The 12,371-nt window shown below is 39.7% G+C and overlaps 1 protein-coding gene across 1 annotated transcript; it reads right to left on the bottom strand.

The window, feature by feature from the left end:
* Nucleotides 1–11,362: 11,362 nt before the first annotated feature.
* On the bottom strand, nucleotides 11,363–11,827 carry LOC148720957 (protein CFDP2-like). The gene has a single exon (XM_088737709.1). The coding sequence runs from the start codon at nucleotides 11,825–11,827 to the stop codon at nucleotides 11,363–11,365; it is 465 nt and encodes a 154-aa protein (XP_088593835.1).
* Between the last annotated feature and the right edge of the window lie 544 nt (nucleotides 11,828–12,371).

Below are 12,371 nucleotides of genomic sequence, written 5' to 3'. Positions count from 1 at the left end.
TCATCTCACACCATAGTGCAAAAGCTACCAATACTAAGAAAAAGTGTCCTTGATAGGATAAATAATAAATTGTTGTCTCAAATAATGTAGATAATACGCGTAAATTTAAAATATTTCTTCCTTTATTTATATTCTGCTTCCGAAAATCAATTTCAAGCGAACGATCGAGCTTAAAAAGAGAAATAATAACTTACCGTTTTCTGAAAAGGATATTTTAAATGAAATTCTACCCAACGCTATCACATTTCTTGAAGTTGAGAGACAGTATTTAGGCTAGAAAATGTTTTTTTAGCATTCCGTGACTTCATAAACAGTTGTTTTGTTTTGTTTTGTTTTGTTTTTTTTCTAATGCCTTTTTGTAATTGCATCTGAAGAGAGATATTTTTTCCTTGACAACACCTGCCAAGCCACGATCACGTAACTGACCTGCTTTGCTCAATTACACTTACTCAGAAACTTGAATATTCGACATGAAAGGTTAATACTTAGTCGGAAACTATTTGAACGCAGACTTCGTAAATAACAGCCCATTACCGGTTTTTTTCTTTGCACCCAACATCCGACTAAAATTGGAAACAGAAACAATTACTCGACAGGTGCGAAATGCCACAGAACCAAATTAATACTTTGGGCTATTTCACCTATTTTCCTTCAAAATTCAACCATGCCCTCGCTTCAAGCTATTAAAATTATTTAGGATTATCCCTCTAACAAATCATTTCAGTCGCGTACGAGAGAGCGTCGTGACACTTTTGTAATTATTTCCCCAGTTTGACAGTAGTTGGGATAAGGTAAAAGCTTGGTTGTTACATGTACACAAGGCGTCATGTATGCGGCAGGTGCTTGTACCCTAACATTCTTCCTGTGCCGTAGAAACTTCACGAACATTCTGTTTTAATAACAAATTAGTCTGGGGTCGAGGTCGGAAATCGATCCCGACTCAGTGTTACGACTGACATTAACAGTGATGATGTTAACAATATTATTTAAAATGATAATATTATAGCGAATAAAAAAATTATAACAAAAATAATACTGCAGTAAATGGTTTGAACCCGGGGGTAACATGTGAAAGTGTAGTGTGATCGTCCGGGTGAGTGGAGTCCTGAGAAGGACTGTTGTCGGTGGTAGTGACTGACGTTTCGGCAACCTGTGCGGAAGTCATCATCAGAGTCAAGTGAATAGTTGTTGTCAGTAGAATGTGCTTATTTCAGCTCGTGTAAAATGATTGCTCAGTTTTACCGTGATGTTATTTGCGGTAAGACTCAATTGGCGTAAGTCGATCGTAATTGGTCTGTTTCGATCTGTCAGTAAAGTTAGGTCGTTCTGTTCAGTTCGTTTGTAATGTTTATGTCGTGAATGAGTCGTTTGTATGGAGTCGATAGTAGTTGAAACCTCTTAAGGGGAGTTTGTTCTAAGTTACAAATAAGAACTAATTAATATGATAACATTATTGAAAATAATGATGAAAATAATAATAATGATAATAATAAATATAATAAGAAAAAGAATAACAATGTTAATTATAAACTAAAAACCATCGTACCGTTCAGTTTTACTTTGGACCTTTAATTTAATATCAAGTACTGTAATTTTAGTTTGTTATTTATAACTGACTATGGCAAAATTGATTGATTGATTGATTGATTGATGTTAGAAGGTTGGCATCAATAGAATACGGTATGCAGAAATTACAGAGCAATGATTATGACAAATCATACAACTCATCACACTTTACTGAGGGTTTTTACTCTGTCAATTTGAAAAAAATGTAAAGTGAGAACAATTTTGAATAAATAAATACGGTGTATCATATCCTTTTGTATCCTGGTAGTAAACATCGCACTAAATTAATAACCCCCCCCCCCCCCTCTATTCAGGCCCGCCTCTTATAAGCCAAGCCCCCAAAGTACCTGAAAGAAGACGGGGGGGGGGGTGGCTTGATAGAGGAGTTACGGTATGTAGGACGTCTGCGTTTCGATTTTTCTGTTTCACAGTGCTTGATACATTAAAGTAGAGCACGATGTATGTTGAGTTAAGAAAATACGAAGATAACGCTTTCACCCTTACCTTTCAACCCGTCAACTCCATGGACAAAGTGATTGTCTAATTGTTTGCTTTGCTGCTTGTCTTACCTCAATTATCTTCCAGTAGTAAAAAAATGGGTTTAACGTCAAGTTAAAGAAAACTAAGCAACTTGCTATTTGCCTTAAGACCACTAAATATGGTGGATATCGTTTGCTATGAGCGATCACAATTTCCACTAAATTGATCGGTGCAGAGCAAACAACTAATGCTAACTGCACCCACAGTGCACTGTACACTGCCTTTTTGTATTGCGCCATGTTCAGTGCATTTGCTTTGCTCGGCTGTTGTTGAACAAGATCTTGTACTTGAGCCTGATGACGATTGAGGACGCTGAAAATCTTTCTGTACGAAGCGAATGAGACAATTATGCAAGATGGTCCAACTACACGGCCATACCAAATAGTTATATGATAATCTAAAATGTATAATAGAGCAGTGACAATGGATAGAACCTAAAAGGCAGCTAGACTAATATATGTGCGCTTCAAAGTTACAGTATGTTTGTATCTCAGCCCCAACAACAAGGCGAGAAATCTGTCCACACTTATGGCCGTCATAGTCAATAAAGACACCAAACATAATGCGTAGCTCGTTATGAAAGTTGCCCCAGAAGCGTATCGACAAAAAATCCATCGTTCACGAGCCACAGACATCCCATAAGTAGCAGCAAGAGGCTGGCTAACAAGACCAACCAAGAGATCAGTTGTTGCCAGACAACGGTACAAGAGGGAAGATTCCTTGCGAAGAACAACAAGGATGAGACAATTGCCCAGAAATGCTGTGATGGACAGGAGAATGTTGACGACTGAGAGAGAAATGAATTGTTGTTGTAATCCACCCGCCAAAGAGGGAGAACATGTCAGTTCTTTGAATGTATTCGTTTGTTTCCCACTTCCTGTTGGATTTGTTAACGATATCATTTTGAGATAGAATAAATATATGAAAATCATATATTTTGAACTGCGGTATTTGATACGTATGATGGACGATCCTCGCAGTAGATAGCGCTATTTGAGCAATAGCGAAATTCAGACCTGAAAAAAATCAGGCCTGTACGGGACTCGAACCACTGACCTCTGCGATACTAGTGCAGCGCTCCAACCAATTGAGCTAACAAGCCAACTGAGAGCAGGCCGTTAAGTTGATTCGTAATGAACCCGTGAAAGTGATAAATGAGATAGAATAAATATATGAAAATCATATATTTTGAATCAACTTAACGGCCTGCTCTCAGTTGGCTTGTTAGCTCAATTGGTTAGAGCGCTGCACTAGTATCGCAGAGGTCAGTGGTTCGAGTCCCGTACAGGCCTGATTTTTTTTTTTTTTTTTTTTTTTTTTTTTTCAGGTCTGAATTTCGCTATTGCTCAAATAGCGCTATCTACTGCGAGGATCGTCCATCATACGTATCAAATAACGCAGTTCAAAATATATGATTTTCATATATTTATTCTATCTCATTTATCACTTTCACGGGTTCATTACGAATCAACTTAACGGCCTGCTCTCAGTTGGCTTGTTAGCTCAATTGGTTAGAGCGCTGCACTAGTATCGCAGAGGTCAGTGGTTCGAGTCCCGTACAGGCCTGATTTTTTTCAGGTCTGAATTTCGCTATTGCTCAAATAGCGCTATCTACTGCGAGGATCGTCCATCATACGTATCAAATAACGCAGTTCAAAATATATGATTTTCATATATTTATTCTATCTCATTTATCACTTTCACGGGTTCATTACGAATCAACTTAACGGCCTGCTCTCAGTTGGCTTGTTAGCTCAATTGGTTAGAGCGCTGCACTAGTATCGCAGAGGTCAGTGGTTCGAGTCCCGAACAGGCCTGATTTTTTTCAGGTCTGAATTTCGCTATTGCTCAAATAGCGCTATCTACTGCGAGGATCGTCCATCATACGATATCATTTTGTAGCTTAGACTGAAGGGCGTTTGCTTTGTTTGCAGGTTATTTATTTATTTATTACAAATTCACTCCACAAGAATTCACAAACAATTAGTATTAATTACAATTAAGGTTAATAAAAACCATAAAAGGAAAAATTGTGGAGAAGGAGACAACCAAAAGCGCTGACGCACCATACAAGGGATGCCCCCTCTAATTAAAAAAAAAATAGTATAGCAAAACTATATAGAAATATAAAAATAGATGCCCTAATTATCCTTAATAAAACTTAAAACATTCTTTTTAAAAGTTTTAATACTATCTGATTCTCTAATGTGATTAGGTAAGCTATTCCATTCACCAACGATACCGTTAAAAAAGCTATATTTGAGACCGTTATTTCTGCTAAAATTTGGAACAAGGTCCTGAGTGTCATTTTTCCTCAAATTATAAGCCATGCTTCTGTCCTTACAAAATATGAGCTTATTGGAAATGTCTATGTTATAATGGCCATTAATCACATTGAACAAAAACGTAACATCCCTAAATGAACCGCCTATCAGATAATAGCTACAATTTCAATTTAGATCGTCTAGTACCATATATAATCATTATCAGACCTAGTGATCCATCTGGTAGCTCTCCGCTGAACAGCCTCCAATTTGTCAATGTTACGTTTAGTATAAGGGTTCCAAGTTTCACATGAATATTCCAATAAGGGTCTCACAAGACTACAATAAAGTGTTCTCATGGTTTCAACATCATTTAAGTGCCTACAAGTCCTTTTTACCAACCCTAAAACCCTATTGGTCTTAGCAGTTATTCTATCTATATGCTGGTTCCATGAGAGACCACTAGCAGTAAACAATCCTAAATCTTTATAAACATTAACACATTCCAAAGGTTGACCCTCAATGCTATACTCCCCAACTAAGGGTGCCTTTTTCCTGGTTATTCGCAGGATCTTACATATCTTAGTATTAACTGTCATTTTGTTCATCTCACACCAATCTGATATTTTATCTGTTACTTTGAAAAGAGGACAGATCTTTTTGAGTATTAATAACCCTATACATTTTGCTATCATCAGCATATAATGCAATTGAGCTGTTCTTACTAATTACCCCTGGTAAATCATTGATGTATATTGTGAAGAATTTATGGTCCCAATAAAGAACCCTGTGGGACACCAGAGGTTACGGTTAACCAATCGGAAGCCTCTCCTTTGACTACTATACGCTGCTGACGTTCTGTCAAATAATGCCTACACCAGTTGAGCAAGTCCCCGTGGACACCATATTTGTAAAGGTTGGCTAAAAGAATGTCATGACAGACAAGGTCAAAGGCCTTTGAAAAGTCTATAAACACTACATTGACTTGACCACTCTTATCCAAAACCTTGAACCAATCATAATGTACCAAGAGTAGTTGAGTAGTGCAGCTACGATCGGTGAGGAATCCGTGATGGGAATCGTGCACAAAACTGATAACTTGATTGTAAATAGCATTGTACACAATTCTTTCCTGGCATTTCCCAATGATGGATAGAAGCAAAATGCCTCTATAATTTTCTACAGGCTCATGATCACCATCTTTATGAATGTGTGATATTAGCTGATTTCCATAATTTAGTAGACAGCACTGTTTGAAAGATAAATTGAAAAGCATACTCAGAGGAACTGCAGATGTATCAGCGGTCTCTTTAAGTAAACGAGCAGGTATATTGTCAATCCCACAAGACTTATTAGCATTAAGACCTTTGAGAAGTTTTCCAACCCCTTTAGTGTTACAAGCCACATAGTTGGTAATGAAATCAGTACTTGGATCTTACGGTAAGTCAGTTTGTATTGGGGCTGGTATCCCAGTACTCTGTTTACAAAAAACTGAGTGAAAGTGAATATTAAATAAGTGAGCTTGCTCTTGAGATTTTGTCGCAGATCTTCTGTTGTAAGTGTTTACATCTGGAAGCCGTTTTGATCTTGACTTGATTGAGTAGTAGCTCCAAAATCGTTTCGGGTTTATCTTAAGTTGACTGGGGCCCGTTTCTCGAAAGTCCCGGTAAATTATCGGTGTCCGGTAAGTCACCCGGTAAGTCCCCGTAAACTTTTCGGGTGTTTCTCGAAACTCCCGTTAGTTTCGATCCCGTTAATTTTACCGATATCTTGCCCGGTAATTTACGGGAGGTCGTAACCTCCCGTAAAGTTATCGGAGAGTCGCAAATGTTGAAAAACCAAACAACATGGCGGCTGGGGGCGGACTTTCCTGATTAGCGCGAAGACCAAGATTATATAAAAGACGCCCCCTTCTAGCCGATATGGCTGACTGTGAAGTCATTGAATGTTTTCGGCTCTCGCGAGGAAGGATAGAGTGGCTCGTTGAGCAGCTTAAGGAGGAACTACAGAGAAACACGACAAGAAGCTGCCCACTGTCTCCGGAAACCCAGGTAAAGATCATAAGTAGTTGTTGTTGTTTTATTGTATACCGTTTGAAGGCGTTTGGATGGGAACACTATATTTAACTGTGAAGTTCTATTTAAATGTCTTTCTTTTAACTAACAAACGGCAGTGTAGAAAATTATTGAGTAGATAAACACTTTGTCATGCTAACGCTAATCACTCGCCGCGAGTAATGACTTTAAAATGGCTTCCTTGTATGAACGTTGAAATGGGTTCTTGTCTCGCAAACCTGATCTTACTGCAAGGCAAACCTGTTTCCCGTGTTTTAATTGCAGATGTTTTTTTTTTTGTTTTTTTTTTGGAGGAAATCAGTTAACTGACATTATACAGATAGAAATGAACATCATACAGTACAGCGATCGCGGGGACTTGCATTAAACGCGGCCGGGTTGCACAAATGCTGACAATTGTTGCTTATAGCATTAGCTGAGTGATACACGAACAAGTGTACTTTACTTATAATGGAGAAACGAAAAGAATAAAATTTAAAATTCTTCTCCCTAATCACATAATTGTTTCGGTCGCATTGTTAATGATATTAGTTTTCTTTATGCCAGATAACTCGATTGGAGATCGGAGAAAATTACGCATGACATTCGCAGTACATTGCAATTCTGGCTATTTCGTGAATGGGCTTCCGCATCACATGTCCAATCCACCTCCATCTTTCCCTTGCGACAAGTGTACGAATATCCTCCTGCTTGGTTTTTCTCAGTAGCTGGTCGTTTGATATTTTCCGAGGCCAGAAGATTCTCAGAATCTTCCTGAGGCTAGCTGTGTGGAAGGATGCTCGTCTTGAGAGGTCTTGTTCTGTCATTCTCCAGCATTCCGAGCCGTAAAGCCACAGCACGAAAACGCAAATTTACGTCTTAAACGCGACTTAAATGCAGCGTAAGTTTGCATTTACGCGACTTTACGCTCACGTAAACCGTAAAGTTAACCTTTACGCTACCTTTAATCAATGGTGTAAATGAACACTAAAACGCTTGACGTAAAGTTGGCGGAATTGTGGCGTAAAGCCGTTATTAAACAGCAGCGTGAAGGCAGTTTAATGGTTCTGTAAATGTAAATTTACGCTTCTTTATAGGGAATTATATTTAGCATTAAGTTGGCGGTATAGTGACGCACGGTCAAATTACTCATACATCATTAGTCGTGAATGATCACTTCGGCCTAATTAATGCAATTCAGCACAGTGTAGCCAGCTAGCTCTCGTTTGCGCTCTAAGGTTGAATTCTCAGTTTAGAGATGGCGTGAAAGAGGTAAGCATCCGATGTATTCGCTAGCTCTACATTAATCATGTGGTGGCTGTTAAGAACTATAAAACCGTTCTCCCACGGCGTGCGTATGGAGAGAAGATCATTTGTAACCTCTGTGCTCAAAAAATAGTAAGCAACACTAATGACAGCACTAAAGCACACTTATATTACAATCTCCTGGTACGGCTAATATTGTACGCATGCGTACAACTATATCACCCGTAGAGTGGCAGCCATGGACAGCTGTTTCGCCCTTGTTGTGGCTCATTATCATGGCATAGCGAGCAGGGTCTATATTTGCATACGCAAGCTTTTGTACGAATCGATTGCATAGCCTTCATCAAGTTTTAGTGATGGAGTTGAATGTTATTGACATTCAATAATATATTTACATACCGACCTTTAATGTGCTTTTACGCGGGTAGTATAAAGTTGATCTTTAAGAGCACTTAAAGCGGCGAGGTAAACAAGCGTAAAGCTGATTCGACACCTTTACGCTAGCTTTAAGTCAACTATATGTACCGTCCGTGTAAATTGAACTTTAATCGCCTTTAAACAACTTTAAATACTAGCATAAAGTTGGTCATACAACTTTAAGCAAATTTACGCCACATTTACGCTTCCGTAAAGCTGCTTCGTAAAAAACTTTACGCAGATTTACGCAACATTTAAGTCTTCGTAAATCTTGATTTTCATGCTGTGAAGGAGAGTTGACAATCCACAGCTCTGATAGATTCTAAGCTTCGCCTTTCTGCTGTAGTTTTCTGACCTCCACTCTGATCTTAAGCTCATAAAGGCATAATTTGAATATATCAACAAGGTTGAAATGGTAAATTGGCCACCATTACGATTATAAGAATGACGTTTCGAGCGTTAGCCCTTCGTCGGAGCGAATAGGGGAATTGTGGGTTGTGTGTGCTTTTAAAGGAAGAAAAAGGAGGTACGTGATTGGTGGGAACAAAGCAACGAGAAAAACACGAATAAATTAGTGGAATGAAAAGCGTTCGTTGATACCTTATAATAATCGTAATGGTGGCCAATTTACCATTTCAACTTTGTTGATATATTCAAATTATTTCGTTACCCCCACCGACGCAGCCCCAAACAGTTTCTTTAGAAACTATCAGCCTTTATTCAGAAAGGCATATCCTGCTTTGTTCAATCTGCTTTGTATATCTAGAGTGGTACCTCCATCTTGGCAGAGCACACTTCCAAGGTATGTAAACTTGTTGGTGTTTGGAATGTCCTGTCCTCTTACCCAGATCTTTGTTGGGGAAGGGGCATTAACACACATGGCCTCCGTCTTCTTCAAGCTAATTCTCAAGCCGACCTGGCTGCTGAACATGCTGAGCCGGTCTGTCTTCCCCTGAATGTGCTGTCGAGTGTGGGACAATAGGGCTAAATCGTCTGCGAAGTCGAGGTCTTCGAGCGTAGTAATAGGGGTCCATCTCATGCCTTTTCGCTGATCTTCCATTGTTCGACAAAGGAACCACTCTTTAGAAATATTGAATAGCATGGACGACATGACACATCCCTGCCGTACACCGGTTTTAACTTCAAAACTTAGATCCCCCTGACTGATGCAACATGTGAAATTTGAGTAAAAGCATTTGATGATATCACCAATGCTCTGTGGAATGCCATATGCTCTCAGAATCTACCAAAGACTGTCCCTACGAATGCTGTGAAACGCTTTCTGATAGTCGATGAAATTTACATACAACCCCCTCTTCCACTCAGTACATTGCTCAAGTATGTTCCGCAGTGTGAAAATAAAATCCGTACATCCACGCCCCTTGCGAAATCCAGATTGCTCGTTCCGTAGGATGTCATCAACAGCTTGGGTAATGCGCTGTGTAATGACCTTGCAAAAGATTTTACTTGGCACAGACAAAAGGGTAATTTCTAGCCAGTTGTTACAATCACCTTGAGACCCTTTCTTTGGTATCCTGATTATCACTCCTCTGCTCCAGTCTGTCGGAATTTCTTCCTGTTCCCAGATCTTTGTAAATAAGGGGTCAGAATGGTTGCCGCAAGCTCAGGGGCTGCTTTAAACAGCTCGGCATTTAGATTATCGTGGCCAGGAGCTTTTCCATTCTACAGGGAATTAATGGCTTGGATGATTTCCCTCCTAGTTGGAACGTCTGTGTTGATGTCAAGGTCAGTTGTGGCTTCCTGGATGTTTAGCATTATTGTTGGTGGTGGTCTGTTTAAAAGCTCTCTAAAGTGCTCCATCAATCGCCGTTGTTGCTCTCCCTCTGATGTTAATAGGATACCGTACATATCCCTTACAAGCACGTTGGTTGTGTGGCACTTACTTGTTATTATCTTGGTGATCTTCTATACTGTTCCTTGTTCATTGCGCGCAGCTGCCTCTTCCGCCTGGGATTCAAGGTTCTCCATGTACTTTCGTTTATCTGCTCTTGCTCGGCGTTTTACCTCCTTGTTCGCTGCCCGATACATTTCTTGATGCCTTTCTTTAAGCCGTTGGGATTTCGAATCTATAACTTTCAACGGGCTTCTTTAATCCCCGTCTACTTTCAATTGCTTTCCAGGTATCAGATGACATCCATTCCTTTGGCCTCCGCTGCCTGCAGCCTAGACATGCCTTGCTGCTATCATTGTAAGCAGTAACAATTTTCTCCCAGTTCTTATTCACCCCTTCATCGTTAATATCCTCCCTTCCGCCTAGTTCCACAAGAGCCTCGAATCTGTTGTGCACCTCCACGATAAAAAATTTTCGCACATTTGGGTGTTTCAGTTGGCTCACATCGAAACGGCTGCGCCCCTTGGTTAAACGACCTGCAGTCTTTAATTTCAGTTTAAGGTAGGCTGTTACGAGATGATGGTCACTTTCAATGTCAGATCCTCTACTCACCTTGACATCCGGAAGGGATCTCCGCTAATTTCCATATGAAACTTCATTGGCTCCCGGTCACAAAACGAATTCAATTCAAGATACTGTTGATAACATACAAAGCACTAAATGACATGGCTCCAACCTATCTTGTTGAACTTCTTAGTCGATATATTCCAGCACGAAAATTCCTTTCATCAAACATGAATCTTCTTGAGGTCCCAACAATTCGAAGTAAAACGTATGGGCAAAGAGCATTCTCCTACGCTGCACCGTATTTGTGGAATCAGCTACCTGAATGCATAAAAAACGCTGAATCTGGTGACTCCTTTAAACGCTTATTGAAAACTTATCTTTTCAAAAATTAAGCCACCAGATTTTTTGACATCGTGCGTTGCCAAATATATGTATAACACGTAATACTTCGTTAGTTTAGATAGAGCAGTGATAATTGCACGTATAGGAACTTTATTGAATTGTAATTGTAAAGCGGATAGAGTTCAATTTTAATGCGCTATAAAAGAACTTATTATTAAATTAAAATAAATTAAATTTCCATTGATCAGCAGATGGTCAATTTGATTTCTATCCCTGCCATTCGGGGAGCACCATGTTCTTTTATGGATCTCTCGGTGTGAAAAAAGACTGCCCCCTATCACCAAATTATTAGTTGTGCAAAACTCAACAAGCCTTTTTCCATTTTCATTGATACCACTCTCGTGTCTTCCCATCACTCTGTCCCTGGCTGAGTTATCGGCACCAACTTTGACATTTAGATCCCCCATGATGATGTTAAGATCTTGCATTGGGACCTACTCAATCTCTGCCTGGAGCCTGAGATAGAAATTGTCTTTCAGATCATCTTCGCTATCATTGGTCGGAGTGTAACACTGAATCAGGGTCAAGTTGTTTTGCTTTCCTTTCGGCCTGGCCTTTATGAGGCGACTATTAATAGGTTTCCATTCCAATACCGATCTATCTGCTCCTTTCTTCAGAATAATTTCTACACCTTCATGATGTAGCTCATCGTCCCGCCCAGAACACAATACTGTCTCGCATGACACCGTCTTTAATCTCCCTGTCCCAATCCATCTGCTTTCACACACGCCCAATACATGCAAGTTATACCGTCTCATTTCTGTTATAGTTTGTGCAAGCTTCCCAGTTTCACACATAATAAGTGCATTCCAAAAACCAACCCTGGTCATGCTTTTTGCACTCATCACTTCCAACTTCATGCCAGTAGTTTCTTTCTGGCTTTCACCACTGGCAGTCATACGGTTCGAAGACCTTAGAAGGTCTGCTTGCAGGATATTGGTTATCTTCGTTGCTGTTTCCGTAACACGTTCTTTTACAGGATAAGGTTGTCAGCCTTAAGTGTTCCTGTCTGAGAAAGTGTTCCAGGAGCCAAAAGTGGTGCTCAACCGATTTGGCTGAAACTTAGCACAAAATTTGAGTGTGATAAGATATTTCACAAGCCACTTTGGCTCACTTCTCTGACTGTTCGTTCTGGAGTTTCAGGGGGGGTTCCATTAGTGGCCTATGGAGCACCAAAATTTCGTCCTCCTAAGGGGCACTTGAAAGTGCTATAAAACTCCATTGGTAAATTGTGCTGCCAAATAAAATTTGACCATGGACTCTACTATAGTGGAGCTTTTACTTCATAAATGTAACTTTGTTTTTAAGCAATTAGACAGAGAGGGGCCTGGGGCTAAAGTTAGGTCAGATTTGACCCAAAATTGCCATTTTTCAAAGAACCATAACATTCACCTGCCTTCTTGCATAACTTTCATACCAAATCCAGTATGTACTTTAGTGACC

The sequence above is a fragment of the Stylophora pistillata genome, chromosome 11 (assembly GCF_964205215.1).
Source record: "Stylophora pistillata chromosome 11, jaStyPist1.2, whole genome shotgun sequence".
NCBI lineage: Eukaryota > Metazoa > Cnidaria > Anthozoa > Scleractinia > Pocilloporidae > Stylophora > Stylophora pistillata.
Note: the sequence above shows the minus strand (reverse complement) of the source record. Positions and strands in the feature narration are given on the sequence as shown.